This window comes from Aquarana catesbeiana, linkage group LG01, assembly GCF_042186555.1.
Source record: "Aquarana catesbeiana isolate 2022-GZ linkage group LG01, ASM4218655v1, whole genome shotgun sequence".
Lineage (NCBI taxonomy): Eukaryota > Metazoa > Chordata > Amphibia > Anura > Ranidae > Aquarana > Aquarana catesbeiana.
This window is the reverse complement of record NC_133324.1, coordinates 270,873,847-270,891,498: the sequence shown is the minus strand read 5'-3', so window position 1 is coordinate 270,891,498 and position 17,652 is coordinate 270,873,847. Positions and strand designations below refer to the sequence as shown.

Below are 17,652 nucleotides of genomic sequence, written 5' to 3'. Positions count from 1 at the left end.
TAATAAAACACCAACGTACTTCACCATGGGAGACTGTTTCTTTTTCACTTCTTGATTCTGTTTTCCGGAGATATGGCGGGTATCCTCTTTGATGATCGTTTGGAGGCTCCATTGCCGCGTACTGTGACGCATCATGGGAACATCTTGCACCCCAATGCTGTATATGACTTCTGTAATGGGGGTCATGTATTTCTGGTGAGTAGGCTGGGTGACCGGTGTTGGTGTAGGAAGATTTTACAGTCACTTATTTGATTCACAAGATCACCGTATTATTGGAAACCATTTGATTGATTTTTGGACTTTATATATTTATCTTTTGGACACTGCACGTTTTTTGGTATCCACCGGAAGGTGGTCATATCTATGCTCATTCATTTGCACTTTATAATTGTCTAGCACATTTGTATAGCATATTGTTATCATCACCCACTGGGGACACCCAGTGGTTGTTCACATTATTGCACTTTGCACTTTATTGTATTATTTAGCCTAAGGGTGCGTGGTTCTTCACCTCATGGCAAAGAACTCTCTGAGGATCTGAAAAAAATAATTGTTGCTCTACATAAAGATGGCATAGGCTATAAGAATATTGTAAAGAGCCTTAAAACTGAGCTGCAGTACAGTGGCCAAGACCACACAGCGGTTTAACAGGCCAGGTTCCACTCAGAACAGGCCTCGCCATGGTCGACCAAAGAAGTTGAGTGCACGTGCTTAGAGTCATATCCAGAGGTTGTCTTTGGGAAATAGGTGTAGGAGTGCTGCCGGCATTGCTGCAGAGGTTGAAGGGGGGGGGGGGGGGTTGGGGGGGGGGTCAGAATGTCATTGCTCAGACCATATGCCGCACACTGCATCAAATTGGTCTGCTTGGCTGTCGTCCCAGAAGGAAGCCTCTTCTAAAATGCACAAGAAAGCCCATAAATAGTTTGCTGATTTGCTGAAGACAAGCAGACTAGGGACATGGTTCCCGTAATCCATGTCCTAAAGTCTGCTTGTAAAGGCAATTGTAAAGGCTGCAGATTATGGGAACCATGTCCTGTTGTCTGACGAGACCAAGATAAACTTATTTGGTTCAGATGATGTCAGGTGTGTGTGGCGGCAACCAGTATTCCAACAAGATAACGACCCCAAACACACTTCAAAGACGACCACTGCCTTGCTAAAGAAGCTGAGGGTAAAGGTGATGGACTGGCCAAGCATGTCTCCAGACCTAAACCCTATTGGGCATCCTCAAACAGAAGATTGAGGAGCACAAGATCTATAACATCCACCAGCTTTGTGATGTCTTCATGCGGACTCCTCCAGTGGCAACCTGTGAAGCTCTAGTGAACTCCGTGCCCAAGAGAGTTAAGGCAGCGCTGGAAAAAAAATGGTGGCCACACAAAATATTGACACTTTGGAAATTTTCACTTAGGAGTGTACTTACTTTTGTTGCCAGCGGTTTAGACATTAATGGCTGTGTGTTGAATTATTTTGAGGGGACAACAAATTGACACCGTTATACAAGCTGTACACACACTACTTTACATTGTAGCAAAGTGTCATTTTTTTAGTGTTGTTACATAAGCTATAATAAAATAAATTTACAAAAACGTGGAGCGGTGTACTTACTTTTTTTTAGAGATATATACACACACACACACACACACACACACACACTTTTTGTTCCACCCCTTTCAATGTTATATTAGATTAGGTTTGAAAGTAGACATTTATAACCTGATGTACTGATAACCGATATTGGTGACAAAATATTAAATAAAGTTTGCATTCATTCTTCCATTTTTGGCATTTAAAAGAAACAAACATTTTGACCGTCTTATTCAAAAAGACGTAATCCTTTAGTGGACCACACCTTACAGTTTGTCTAAGCTTTAATTTTTTTGACCTTTACACTATAGGCAACAAGGAATGCAATACTGAAACCTGTACATTTATGGTAGGATGGTAAAAAATAGAACTGCAGGAAAAAAAAATAATTCTGCTTAAGGAATGTAAAGACACCATAAAAAAGGATGAATTATCGTATGAGATTATAAGCATCAAGTCGTTCAGTTAATAATAGGGATGCACCGAAATTTTGGCTGCCAAAACATATCGGCCGAAAATGGCCCTTTCGGCAAAAAGCTGAAAGAGAATTTTGGCCGATACCGAAAGGGGCTGGGCTCCGCCCCCGCCCCTGGTGCTGCCTATCAGGGGGAGAGAGGAGAGCCGTTGCCTGTTTGATTACAGCGCCGGGAATATCACAGATTTCATTTCAATAGCTGTGTGTTCCCCGCTGCGCGCCGTCACATACAGCCCCTCCCCCAATGGGACGGGTGATCTGTCTATCAAAGTGCCCGGACGGGGGGGGGGGGGTTGTATGTGACGGCGCACAGCGGGAAACACACAGCTATTGAAATGAAAGCTGTGATGTTCCCGGCGCTGTAATCAAACAGGCGGCGTCTCTCCTCTCCCTTCACTGGCTGCAGTGGGGACACAGGCTGCACTACTGGGGACAATGGCTGCAATGGGGACACAGGCTGCACTACTGGGGACATTGGCTGCAATGGAAACACAGGCTGCACCACCAGGGACACTGGCTGGCTGCATCTGACGGGCACTGGTGAGGCTGCATTGATCTCCTGTACCATGCCCCCAGTCTCTGACCATCTCCTGTACCATGTCCCCAGTCTCTGACCATCTCCTGTACCATGTCCCCAGTCTCTGACCATCTCCTGTACCATGTCCCCAGTCTCTGACCATCTCCTGTACCATGTCCCCAGTCTCTGACCATCTCCTGTACCATGTCCCCAGTCTCTGACCATCTCCTGTACCATGTCCCCAGTCTCTGACCATCTCCTGTTCCATGTCCCCAGTCTCTGACCATCTCCTGTTCCATGTCCCCAGTCTCTGACCATCTCCTGTTCCATGTCCCCAGTCTCTGACCATCTCCTGTTCCATGTCCCCAGTCTCTGACCATCTCCTGTTCCATGTCCCCAGTCTCTGACCATCTCCTGTTCCATGTCCCCAGTCTCTGACCATCTCCTGTTCCATGTCCCCAGTCTCTGACCATCTCCTGTTCCATGTCCCCAGTCTCTGACCATCTCCTGTACCATGTCCCCAGTCTCTGACCATCTCCTGTATAAAAATATTTATAAAAACAGTCACTTTCGGCATCGGTGTTGTTTCGGTATCGGTTTTCGGGATCAAGGAAGATTTATTTTCGGTATCGGTTTCGGCCCCAAAAAACGCATTCGGTGCATCCCTAGTTAATAATTAGGAAGCAAGCTGCACAGTTGGAGGCGATGTAACCCTGCTTTGAAGGGTCAGTTCAGCTAAAATGTATTTTTTAATAGATGCTGGAAAAATAAACTACCTAACACTTTATTATATTTCAGTTTGCCTTTCATTCTGAAAATGCTCCAAGAATTTCAGATTTATTTAGTAATAATCTCAATGATGTACAATTAATAAAGCCGAACACATAACAAATACATCAAAACACCTGCTATGAGGGAGACAGCCCTCTGTGGATCAGTGTGGGAACCTTGAGTGGTTCAGGTAATGCAAGCAAATTTCATTCCACAGTACAAAAATTAATATAATAATATAATAGTGGGGTATATGAACCATGAATTACACTACTGCCTGTATGGGGTATAACATACAACCATGCAAGGTTCTACTTCCAGCCATGGTGACCAACCAAAAGTGTTTCCAATTGGCTAAGCAGCACTACACTGGACTATCAAATTAAAACAGTATCTAGACTATTATTTTATTTAAAATATAGACTAATGCTGCGTACACACAAGCAGACTTCTCATCGGACTGAACTCCGAAGGACTTTGACGGAGTTCCGAAGAAACGGACTTTCCTACACACGATCCCACCAAAGTCTGATTGTTTCAAAATGTGATGACGTACGACCGGACTAGAAAAGGAAGTTCAATAGCCAGTAACGAATAGCTGCCCTTGCGTCGTTTTCGGTCCGCCGGACTAGCATACAGACAAACGTTTTTTTCGATAGGGATCGAGTCCATTGGAGAGATTTGAAACAAGTTCTATTTCTAAGGTCCGTCAGATTTTTCAACAGAAAAGGTCCAATGAAGCCCACACACGGAATGTCCGAAGGATGGATTCGTTCCGTCGGACCTTTTCTGCTGGAAAGTCCGGTCGTGTGTACGCGGCATAATAAATGCTGGTTTTCACTGCACCAGCATTACAACATCTTTGTCTCAGACAGAATGCTTTTGTAGACGAAAGAATCCTCTCCTGATATCTGGAAGTATGATATTTATTGCAGGGTCTTTGTGGAGTCATATGGCAGCGGATGTCGGGATTTTGAACAGGGGTTTCTATTTTTCTGACTTTTGAGAACACAAAACATAGTTGACAAAACGCACCCTACATAAGTACCTGTTTAAAACTGTACTCCTGTGTTATCACCCTCACAGCAGGCACCTCAAGGTGCCTACAAATATTTTATTCACCCCAAACCCAGACACACGCTTCTTGCAATTTAAACGGGAACTAAGATGCCCCCAGTTCTAAATGCGTACCTCTGAGCGGCCAACCTCTGCCTTCATCAAGGAGCCTATTGACTTAGATATTATAAAATCTTATCCGTTTCCCTCTGAGATTACACTACACTTTGGTTTAAAATTTTCTTCAGTTACCTCAAAAATGGTAATAATTCAAATTAAAAAAAAGTGTTTATTCATACGCCGTAAATATAAACTTACAAAAACTAGTATACGCTTACAAATTAAAATGAAATGAAAACATTAAGAATCAATTGTTCTGCTCAAGCACATCATGACCTTTTAAAGGATATCCTTAAATAAATCAGATCACTTCAAGACAGTCTTTATAACATTACACATCAGAACACCACCAAATCATGTACTATGGAACATTATTGTTGTCTCTATAGATATAAAGTCTAACCCCCGCCCCGTGCAATTGTGTATCTTTTCATGTGACAACACTAAAGAAATGACACTTTACTACAATGTAAATAGTGAGTGTACAGCTTGTATAACAGTGTAAATTTGCTGTCCCCTCAAAATAACAACACACAGCCATTAATGTTTAAACCGCTAGCAACAAAAGTGAGTACACCCCTAAGTGAAAATGTCCAAATTGGGCCCAATTAGCCATTTTCCCTCCCCGGTGTCATGTGACTCGTTAGTGTTACAACGTCTCAGGTGTGAATGGGGAGCAGGTGTGTTAAATTTGGTGTTATCGCTCTCACTCTCTCATACTGGTCACTGGGAGCTCAACATAGCACCTCATGGCAAAGAACTCTCTGAGGATCGGAAAAAAAAGAATGGTTGCTCTACATAAAGATAGCCTAGGCTGTAAGAAGATTGCCAAGACCCTGAAACTGAGCTGCAGCATGGTGGCCAAGACCATACAGTGGTTTAACTGGACAGATTCCACTCAGAACAGGCCTCGGCATGGTCGACCAAAGAGGTTGAGTGCACGTGCTCAGTGTCATATCCAGAGGTTGTCTTTGGGAAATAGACGTATGAGTGCTGCCAGCATTGCTGCAGAGGTTGAGGGGGTGGGGGGGGTGGGGGGACAGCCTGTCAGTGCTCAGAACATACGCTGCACATTACATCAAATTGGTCTGCATGGCTGTCATCCAAGAAGGAAGCCTCTTCTAAAGATGATGCACAAGAGAGCCCGCTAACAGTTTGCTAAAGACAAGCAGACTAATGCCAACATGCACCGTTACATACTGAGGGATAGCATGATCCCCTTCAGAGACTGGGCCATAGGGCAGTATTCCAACATGATAACAACCCCAAACACACCTCCAAGACGACCACTGCCTTGCTAAAGAAGCTAAGGGGAAAGGTGATGGACTGGCCAAGCATGTCTCCAGACCTAAACCCTATTGAGCATCTGTGGGGCATCCTAAAACGTACGGTGGGGGAGCATAAGGTCTCTAACATCCACCAGCTCTGTGATGTCGTCATGGAGGAGGGGAAAAGAACTTCAGTGGCAACCTGTGAAGCTCTGGTGAACTCCATGCCCAAGAGGGTTAAGGCAGTGCTGGAAAATAATGGCGGCCACACAGAATATTGACTCTTTGGGCCCAATTTTAACATTTTCACTTAGGAGTGCACTATAGAACACACAAAGAATTTAATGTTACCATGTTTTTATTGTAAACATTCACAGTGCAGGTGGAAAAAGTATGTGAACCCCTAGACTAATGAGATCTCTAAGAGCTAATTGGAGTGAGGTGTCAGCCAACTGGAGTCCAATCAATGAGATGAGATTGGAGGTGTTTGTTACAGCTGCCCTGCCCTATAAAAAACACACCAGTTCTGGGTTTGCTTTTCACAAGAAGCATTGCCTGATGTGAATGATGCCTCGCACAAAAGAGCTCTCAGAAGACCTACGATTAAGAATTGTTGACTTGCATAAAGCTGGAAAGGGTTATAAAAGTCTCCAAAAGCCTTGTTGTTCATCAGTCCACGGTAAGACAAATTGTCTATAAATGGAGAAAGTTCAGCACTGCTGCTACTCACCCTAGGAGTGGGCGTCCTGTAAAGATGACTGCAAGAGCACAGCGCAGACTGCTCAATGAGGTGAAGAAGAATCCTAGAGTGTCAGCTAAAGACTTACAAATGTCTCTGGCATATGCTAACATCCCTGTTAGCAAATCTACGATACGTAAAACACTAAACAAGAATGGATTTCGTGGGAGGATACCACAGAGGAAGCTACTGCTGTCCAAAAAAAAACATTGCTGCACGTTTACAGTTTGTACAAGAGCACCTGGATGTTCCACAACATTACTGGCAAAATATTCTGTGGACAGATGAATCCAAAGTTGAGTTGTTTGGAAGAAACACACAACACTATGTGTGGAGAAAAAGAAGCACAGCACACCAACATCAAAACCTCATCCCAACTGAGTATGGTGGTGGGGGCATCATGGTTTGGGGCTGCTTTGCTGCATTAGGGCCTGGACGGATTGCTATCATCGAAGGAAAAATGAATTCCCAAGTTTATCAAGACATTTTGCAGGAGAACTTAAGGCCATCTGTCCACCAGCTGAAGCTCAACAGAAGATGGGTGTTGCAACAGGACAACGACCCAAAGCATAGAAGTAAATCAACAACAGAATGGCTTAAAGAGAAGAAAATATGCCTTCTAGAGTGGCCCAGTCAGAGTCCTGACCTCAACCCGATTGAGATGCTGTGGCTTGACCTCACGAAAGTGATTCACACCAGACATCCCAAGAATATTGCTGAATTGGAACAGTTCTGTAAAGAGGAATGGTCAAGAATTACTCCTGACCGTTGTGCACGTCTGATCTGCAACTACAGGAAACGTTTGGTTTAAGTTATTGCTGCCAAAGGAGGTGTCACGGAATGTCCCTCACTCCACTTGAGTGCTTCCGTCAGTATACCACTTCCTTGTAGTCTGGATACAGATATCAGATATTCCAAATGCTTCCAAGCACAAAACAAGGCGACACTTGCTTAGATGCTAACATGAACTGTTTTATTTAGAATCAAAATTACAAGACTTTATATGCCGTTGGAACCTCCTCTAACAATACAACTGTAACCTAATTAACATGAGCTAATTATCTAATTCTTTATACAGCCTAGGTGACTACGTCTCCTAGCTCATTGACTATTCAACACACATTACCATAAACATCAACACAGGGTTAATTAGAACAAACAACAATGAGTTGAATACCCTTAGAACCTGTGGTAAGCCAGACTAAACTCATTTACATTAAACACATTATAGCTGACATCAGACAGGTGAGTGGAGTTGATGACATTAGCATCTTCTCACAGTATGAGTCCCAACAGTATGACTCAGTCACTATTGCTACTATGGCAAATACAGGGTCCCCAGAGTCTGTGTGTCCTGGGGGACAAGGACCCGAAGCCAAAGTAACAACACCTCAAGGGTACCCCAAATGCCAAGGCCCATAATCTGTAGGCAAGAGGCTCACATTCAGTCCCCTCCAAAAGCCTCTATCCCGGGGGAGTCTGTCACAGGAGGTTCAACCAGTTATTAAATCCAAGGGTTCACATACTTTTTCCACCTGCACTGTGAATGTTTACATGGTGTGTTCAATAAAAACATGGTAACATTTAATTCTTTGTGTGTTATTAGTTTAAGCAGACTGTGATTGTCTATTGTTGTGACTTGATGAAGATCAGATCACATTTTTTGACCATTTTGTGCAGAAATTCATATCATTCCAAAAAAAAAAAAAAGGGTTCACGTACTTTTTATTGCAACTGTATGTGTGTATATATATATATATATATATATATATATATATATATATATATATATATATATATATACACACACACACACACACACACAAATCACCAGCTTTTACCAGCAGATACCGGCAATGCAGGGGAAGTCTAGATTTCCAGTCCAGCTCCTGGTAATACCAGGCAATTGCGAGAGGGATCAGGAGCAAATATGAAACCCCCGTTTTCTCACCAGCCCACTTATGATCATTTCGACAATCCACAACTGCTTCTACCTACGTAGAAAAAACATCAGGTATTTGCTGGTGTTGGAGCCTGAAAATGCCAACATCAGCTGACCTGCTGAAGGAGACATACAGACCAGAAAGCCAAAACAAAGTACATTTCCAATCTGCATGTGTTCAGGGTCAGTGATTCAGAAAGCACTGAAACTACCGGATCAGCATGATAACCAGACAACTAGTATTTTCAGAATATAAACAAAGTATTGTGTGTACAGTAACAGGTATCAGCGTATTCCTACTTTAAAAGGATTCCTTTAAAGTAGGGATACGCCGATACCCGTTTTGTGTCAGAGAGCACGAGTACCGATACTTGTGCTCAAGTACTCATCGATACCAATTACTTACGTTGTGACAAGCCTGGGCTCACACAGGAGTGGTGCGGAAAACCACATGCGATTTGGACAGGAATCGCATAGCGATGGGGGGGGGGGGTGCCTGGTGGAGTTTTTTTATGAATTGATCAACCTCGGGGTTGTAAAAAAATAAAAAAATCGCTGTAGATGTGTGACATATCATCAAGATGAATGACTTACTGCAGTAGAGCAGACCAACATACAGAGCTAGGGATATCAGACATCTTACTTTAAACTGTGCACACTACTGAGGAAAACAGTTAAATAATTACATGAGCAGAAAGGGAGATTTTTGGATGTGTTCTTTACACAAACTATATACAGAATACACCAAAAAATATATATGTCTTAAAGTGATTGTAAAGTCTCAAGGTTTTGGTTTTTTACCTTCATGCATATGTAAAATAAGTAAAGAACCTTCTCTGTGCAGCAGCAGCCCCCAGCTAATAACGGTGAGTGAGCCAATGAGGAGAAAGGGGGGGGGGGGGGGGGGGCAAGCTGTGGCTGTGTCTGAATGGACACAGAGCAGTGGCTCACGTCCAAGCCTCCCCAGGTGCCCCCGTAGCATTCTGAATGCACAAAATAGTGCAGTAATTATATATTCTATATTATCCTTTACTTCCACTTTAAGTAGAACTATATATAATTTTTTCCATCATCTTGGTCCCATTGCAAAGATTTCCTTTCACTTCCTGTCCCATAGCCAAAACAGGAAGTCTAGTTTTTTTTTCTTCTCTAAAAATAACAAACATGTTATACTTACCTGCTCTGTGACATGGTTTTGCACAAAGCAGCCTGGATCCTCCTCTTCTGCACTTCTGGCCCATGCCTCCTGTCGAGTGCCCCCACAGCAAACTGCTTGCCTTAGGAGCACCAGAGCCGAGCAGCACCTCCGTGTGTCCAATCAGACATGGAGCCACGGTTCGGCCCCATCCCCTCTCTCTTCTCATTGGCTAACTGACTTTGATTAACAGCAGCGAGAGCCAATGGCGCCGTTGCTGTGCCCCTGACAATCAGGAGGGAGCGTCCCAGACAGCTGAGGCACTCATGCACATCACTGCTACACACAGTAGGTTTTTTATCTTAATGCATAGAATGCATTAAAGTGATTGTAAAGTCTTGTTTTTTTTCCTATAAAAATAACAAACATGTTATACTTACCTGCTCTGTTGCAGCGGATTTGCACAGAGCAACCGGTATCCTCCTCTTCTCTGTCTCTCTTCGGTGTTCCTGGCCCCTGTTCAGTGTCCCCACAGCAAGCAGATTGCTATGGGGGCATGGAAACCTGTCCCAGCCCCTCTCCTGATTGACAGCATAAAATGCATTAAGATCAAAAAATTTTCTGCCTTTACAACCACTTTAAGGGAATCCAGAACTAGTGACCCCATTGGAATATTTCCCCTCTATTACATTTCTGGGGACAACCCAAAATTTGGGATTTTCTTTACTTTCACCTTCAACGATAATGGTACACATGACAAAACAGAGAGGGTGAATCTCCTTAACAGGGGACACAGACAGACAGTAATAAAACCTGACAAGGGTTCTAATCTCCCTTCACTTCACTGTAAGTTATTATAAAAGTGTAAAATGCATAAAGAATGGTTATGTCTATGGATTTCCTAGCTATGCTGCACTTAAATTTTTAAGTTTTCCTTTTAATTATTTAAGGTATGCAATAAGACATAACAGTATGACATGACAAATCACGGTCAATGAAATCCAAATGTAAACGAAAATACAACCACAACTGGTATCAATGAAATAACAGACAAGGTTCCACCACTACAATATAAAGTATCCGTGAACTGTGGGCTGTAGCTTCTACAACAAATTTATCCTCTATCCGGTCTTGTAATGTGGCGGAAAACAAATATAGAAACTTAATAGTCATGAACATAACAAACTTACATTTTTTAACAGGTTTAGTGCTGTCACGTGATATGCAAGCTGCAGTGCAGGTCATTACCAAAAGGAGCTACGGCTACCTACAGAAAACTGACATTAAAGCGGAGCTCCACCCTAAAGTGGAACTTCTGCTCATCGGATTCCTCCCTCCCTCCAGTGCCACAATTGGCACCTTTCAGGGGGGAGGGGGGTGCAGATGCCTGTATAATACAGGTATTTGCACCCACTTCCGGGAATAGCTAGCCGCAGATGCCCATCACACCCCCCCCCCCCCCCCCCCCCCGTTGTGTTGTGGGAAACACACAGTTCCCACAACACAACGAGGACCAGTAAAGATGCGCAGCGCGGCTCGCACATGCGCAGTAGGGAACCAGGCAGTGAAGCCGCAATGCTTCACTTCCCGATTCCCTGACTGAGGATGGCGGCGGGGGCAGCCAAGAACCGAGCGATTGCTCGTCACATCTACACTTGTTTGTTTAGATCAAGGTTTCTCAACAGGTCACGTTTTCAGGATTTCCCTCAGATGAAACGGCTGTGGTAATTACTAAGGCAGTGAAACTGATAAAATCACCTGTGCTGAATAATGGAAAGCCTTAAAATATGACCTGTTGGGGGTACTTGAGGGCTGGGGTTGAAAAACATTGGTTTAGATCAGGTGGTCAGAAACAAAGCAATACATTCAATCCTATTTCACAAACCCTGTTAGAAAAGGTTTCTAACATCATCCTATCAGACAACAATTAAAGGCAAATCCATGCAACTCACCAATATTGCTATCACCACCAAGTGATGTGTTCAGCTCAGCTCTGGCATCAGCAAGTCCATCCTGCTTGAGAGGAGTCCCAGTATCAACAACTGTGCCAGACTGGACACCAAGAAGGTCAGATCCAGGCTGTGTGCTCATATCTGCACTTTACTGTATATGGGGTAATCACTTGTGCTCCCTTTAAAATGAAAAAATCCCCAATATTCGCTGTTTTGCCATAAGCCAATGGATGCGCATGGTGGAGTGGCTTCCATAAACAGATTGACAACACAAAACCGTCAGTCCATCACTTTAAAAATTACCTGAAAGACAATGGCATTGTAAAAAAAAAAAAAAAAAAAAAAAGTATGGTTGTACAGTGTGTATACTAGATAATTACAGCTTTCACATTCACCAGTCTTAGCAACAAGGTAATCTCAAACAAGTGCATGTTTGCTTTCTCACAAAGGAAAAATCATGTTATTTAAAATTGCACATGCAAAAAAATAAACGAGGATTATTATGATTATAGAGCTTTTGAGAAACTAGAGACCATGCAATTTCTTAGTTTTACTTGCAAAAAAAAGTTTAGCTACTTACTTACAAAGAAAGTCGTCAGTAACTCACTTAAGGGAATTCACTAAATCTGGGATGTACAGGATCTGTGCAACCAATTAGCTTCTGCCATTGATTCTTAAAGCTTAACTGAAAAGGCCGATTGGTTACTACATACAGCTGCTCCAGTTTCAGTAAATTCCCCCGATTGTATGAGTATACATCATAAAACGTATGGCAGCTGCAGTTAGTTGCCTGAAGCTTGATACACGTGCAGAAACTCTTGTAAAACACCTGCAAACTGCAGATGTGTCACTTTTATGATGTACTACGGAAATGTCTGTGATAATATCACAAACAGGATACACAGAAGGCTCTGTGGTAATGGTATGGACATAGGATACATAGAAATATCTGTGCTAATCTTCTGGACATAGGATACACAAGAGGAACACTTGGGAAGATTTACTAAAAGCGGATGTAGCTGTACAGATTCTAACTCCAGCTTGTTCACTTAAACTTTGACAATAAAACCTGGAAGCGGATTGGTTAATGTGCACAGCTGCACCAGTTTTAGTAAATATCCCCCCAGATACTAATACAGTGATGATAATAATACAGAGAGTACAATGGAATGTAGCCATTATAGGACTGCCATCAGTCAGGACAAGGTATATAAGGGGGGTATTTACTGAAACAAAAGCAGTGTGAATAGTAACTAACCAGCTTCTAGCTTCGGCATGTTCAGTTAGGCTTTAAAAATGAAAGCTAAATGCTGATTGGTTACAATGCGCAACTACTTCAGATTCTGTTTGCTCCAGTTATAGTAAATTCCCTTCACAGGCATTAAATGAGACATGCACTATACACAGGAAAGCCTGGTCTGGGCACAGTGTCAGCACACTGCTCTCTCTGTCAGTCTCTGCTATGTGAGGATGTGGCAGAGGAGAGATTGCCAAGTTCTGCTCAGAGCGGCTGTCACTACCTGGCTCGATGGCATGACACAGAAATGAAGGCTCTGTATATAGAATGAATGCCCTGTAGAATACTCTGTATAGGGAATGAGGGCTCTGTATATAGAATGAATGCCCTGTAGATGGCTCTGTATAGGGAATGAATGCTCTGTATATAGACTGAATGCCCACATAGGGACTGAGGGCCATATATATGAGGGCTGTATATAGAATGAATGCTTGGTTGAGGGCTCCGTATAGGGAATGAGGGGCCTGTATATAGAATGAATGCTCTATATAGGGAATGAGGGCTCTTTATATAGAAGGTCTGTAGAGGGTTCCATATAGGGTACTAGGGCTCTGTATATGGAATGAAGGCTCTGCATTAACGAGGGCTTTGTGTATATGGAATGAAGGCTCTGTATATATGGAATGAAGGCTCTGTATATAGATTTAGCACTATGTTTCTGGAATGAAGGCTCTGTATATAGATTTAGCACTATGTATCTAGAATGAAGGCTCTGTATATAGATTTAGCACTATGTATCTAGAATGAAGGCTCTGTATATAGATTTAGCACTATGTCTATGGAATGAAGGTTCTGTATATAGATTTAGCACTATGTCTATGGAATGAAGGCTCTGTATATAGATTTAGCACTATGTATCTGGAATGAAGGCTCTGTATATAGATTTAGCACTATGTATCTGGAATGAAGGCTCTGTATATAGATTTAGCACTATGTATCTGGGATGAAGGCTCTGTATATAGATTTAGCACTATGTATCTGGAATGAAGGCTCTGTATATAGAATTAGCACTGTGTATAAGGAATGAGGACTCTGTATATAGATTTAGCACTGTGTATAAGGAATGAAGGCTTTGTATATAGATTTAGCACTATGTATCTGGAATGAAGGCTCTGTATATAGATTTAGCACTATGTATCTGGAATGAAGGCTCTGTATATAGATTTAGCAATGTGTATAAGGAATGAGGACTCTGTATATGGATTTAGCACTGTGTATATGGAATGAAGGCTCTGTATATAGATTTAGCACTGTATATATGGAATGAAGGCTCTGTATATAGATTTAGCACTATGTCTAAGAAAATAAAGAATGATAGGAGTGTGTATGAAGTGAAGGCTATGTATAAGGAATGTAGACTCTGTATATGGAGGGGGTCTCACCGTAGTGTATGCAGACCTGGCTCCTGTCATCCAGCTCCAGTTTGTCCCCCTAGTCGGCCTCTCCCATTAGACGTGGCTCTCAGTGACCGGTCTGGCGTCTCTTCATTTTCCTTCCCCGTAGAAACAAGTCCAACACGGAACCATAGTGCGGTGTGGAAGCTGCACGCCTGACAATGACAGTGCCTGTCACATTTCTCTCTGATCTCCCGCTAAAGATGAATAGAGGACACAGAGGCACCCAGCTATTGACAATAGCGCCTCTTTCCACCAAATATTACTCTTCCTGGTTTCCGAGTAAAAGTCAGCGGGTTGCACCAACAACTTCCGGTGACAGCTGGAAGAAATGTAGTGTTGTCTGTGATGTTGGCTGTCAATGTAAACATTACGGTAGTTAAGGTTGTATGGTATTTTAGGTGAGCTTTTTACACTTCAAACATACAAACAGATGAAGGGGGAATAAGCATTGCTTTATGACGTAAACCGTCAGTGCACAGTAGACAGGGACAAGTCAACTCTAACTTTAATAGCCAGCCATGACAGTGTATCATACACACAGGTGAGGAGATGCTACAGTGCTGTAGGTGGTGGGCATTTGCGTACAGTGTGCGTGGGTGTTGGGGGATCCCTAAAATTCATAAACGTAAATTTCTTATCTTTATGCATACATTATTTGTATTGATCTGTACATTTAAATCGGGGGATGATTTCACAGAGATTATTATTTTGCTGAAAGCAGAAGTAAAGTTCCACTGTCACAAACTGCAAGCAGGCAGGCTGTCTCAGAAAAGACATGTAATGTCTCTTCTGCAATAAAATAAACCTACCTGGCTGCTTGCAGCAATGTAAACCAAGTTGCGCATGTACAGCTCAATTTACAGCGCCAGCATGATCAATATTGATCCTCTTCTCTTAAAACGGTTGTATACCCTTTTTTTCACTTTGACCTACAGGTAAGCCTATAATAAGGCTTACCTGTAGGTAAAAAGAATATATCCTGAACCTGTACGGTTTAGGAGATATTCCCCTTGCATGCAGCCCCTGACTTCAGCGGGGCGGGCACTCAGAGTTTCCCGGCTGAAAGGTCCGGCAGACGCTGGACCTTGCCGGAAATAAGTCTCCCGCGCGCATGCATGGGAGTGACGACATCGCGACTCCGGCCGCTCACAGCGCCGGAGCTGCGATACCCGGAAGACACTCAGAGGGAAAGTGTCCACTCCCTCGGCGTGGACCGAGATCACCTGCCAAAAGCCTCGTTCTAAGGTAAGTATTTCATAATGAGCTAGCATGCGGTGCATACTAGCTCATTATGCCTTTTGCCTTACAGGTTTAAAAAAAAATCTGCGGGTTTATTATTGCTTTAAGGTAGTTGTAAACCCTCTCATATACCCTCACTGGGTATACTAGCTTCAGTGACTAGCTTCAGGTAATACACAGAGGTGAAACAAATCCTCCTACATACATTTAATTTCTTTATCTGCACTATTCTCTTTCCTACATCCCTTCAAAAGTGCAGTTTTGTGATAAAAACCTGAATCTGAATCTGAGAGGAGCAGGGAGTAGGGGGTGGAGAGCTGCAGTTACAGTGTGTGAGAGCTGATTGGAGGAAAGGGACACCCCCTCTCTCCACATACTGCACAGGGACAAAAGAGGGATACAGAGCTGTGTTCTGAATTGACAAACTGTGTGCTGAGCTCCCTCCCCCATCACAAATTTATCTCATGTGTCAGGAAAACTTCTCAGAAGTGAGACATGCTGATAACAGAGGAACGAAGCACCAGAGCAAAATGACACTTAGAGCTTTGGAGATAGATAAGTAAACACTACAGATATATGTGCCTTGTTCAGATTTCATGACTGAGGTTTACAGCCACTTTAAGCTCTCAAATGTGAGTGAGCCCTGTATGTCATTACGTACAATGCAGGACTAGGCATGAGCTTAGGCATATTTAGATACTAGTCCAAACCCACATGACCAATCCTCCAGGGAGCTGTCGCCTGTACACAGCTAGTAGCCAATCAAGCCCAAAGTCATTCTTATGCAGGGCCAGCATGATGGCTTCAGTGAAAGGGACCCGCAAGAAAAAAGTCTACAAAAGTCCAGTCATCACAACCTAAACCAGCAGGGGGGGGGGGACTGCAGAAACCTGGATTAAAGTAGATTTAGACCCTCAGTGTAATTTTGCTGTTTAAGCTCAACACAACTAGTAGCTAATATTTTCCATTATCAATGCAGCTGTGCAATGCAGTGTTATGTTCTATTCTAGTGCCCCATGGCCTTAGCTGTAATCAGTTTCTCTTTACTTTTCCTTCTCTTTAATGCTCTCCCGAAATTCTGGTCAAGAAGCATGCACTGGGTTAATTAGAGATCTAAACTATTGGGATTACATGTTCAACGATTCCTTGTGCGCTGCTCACTGCATGTTCCTGATACTAACCAGACCAGAATGCCATATCTGTTCTAAGCTGATGGAGGGGTTTATTTACTAAAGGAAAATCCACTTTGCACTACAAGTGAACTGCAAGTGCACTTGGAAGTGCAGTTACTGTAGATCTGAGGGGAACATGCAAGGAAAATAAAAAACAGCATTTTTGCTTGTACACAAATTGATGATAAAATCAGCAGAGCTTCCCCTCATTTCAGATCTTTACCTCAGATTTACAGCAACTGCACTTTCAAGCGCACTTGTAGTGCAGAGTGGATTTGCCTTTAGTAAATCAACCCCTAAGGGTTGATCTCCATGCAGCCTAACACCCTACCCCAATTTTTGATTTTCATCCAATTTACACTTATCCGTCAGTTTTTCTTAACCTTCTTGCCACAGAGAAACCTTATAAATAATGTTTAAGTCTCAGGGAACCTCAGCTAAAAATGATTATATCCACAAGCTCACAGCACAGTAGCACCCCTGCTGGAGAAGAGCATCTTTATACAGTATTGGTGTTAAGTGGAGAAGTTCCCCCTTAACTGGTGATTAGCGGAGAAGTGTCCTCTTACATTGGTGATCAGTGGAGAATTGTCTCTACATTGTCAGTCAGTAGAGACAGTCCTCCTCCTTACATTGGTAGCCAGTGGAAAAATGTCTCCTTACATTGGCAGTCAGTGGCGTAATTCCCTCTTTACCTTGGTAGTCAGTGGAGAAGTTCCTCTTACATTAGTGGCCACTGGCAAAGTCCCCCCCCCCCCTTACATTGGTGATCAGTGGATAAATGCTTGCTTACATTGGTAGTCAGTGGAAAAAAATCTGCCTACACTGGTAGTCAGTGCATAAAATCTTTACATTGATAGTCAGTGGAGAAATTTCCCTCTTTACTTACATAGTGGAGCAATGGCCTCTTTCGTCTATAGTCAGTGTCAAAGTGTCCCTTTACATTGATTGCCATGGAAGAAGTGCCCCTATATTGGCTGTGGAG

At 42.9% G+C, this 17,652-nt stretch overlaps 1 protein-coding gene across 2 annotated transcripts in view; it reads right to left on the bottom strand.

Moving 5' to 3' along the window:
* Positions 1-14,544, bottom strand: part of GOLGA3 (golgin A3) — a 143,158-nt gene extending 128,614 nt beyond the window's left edge. The window contains exons 1-2 of one of the 2 annotated variants that reach the window (XM_073628458.1): positions 14,242-14,544; positions 11,563-11,865 (exon numbers count right to left, since the gene is read on the bottom strand). In XM_073628458.1, the coding sequence (XP_073484559.1) occupies positions 11,563-11,701 (139 nt within the window). In that variant the 5' untranslated portion in view covers positions 11,702-11,865; positions 14,242-14,544. The remainder of the gene's footprint in view (positions 1-11,562; positions 11,866-14,241) is intronic. The other variant, XM_073628465.1, reaches the window with a different exon arrangement.
* Positions 14,545-17,652: the final 3,108 nt, after the last annotated feature.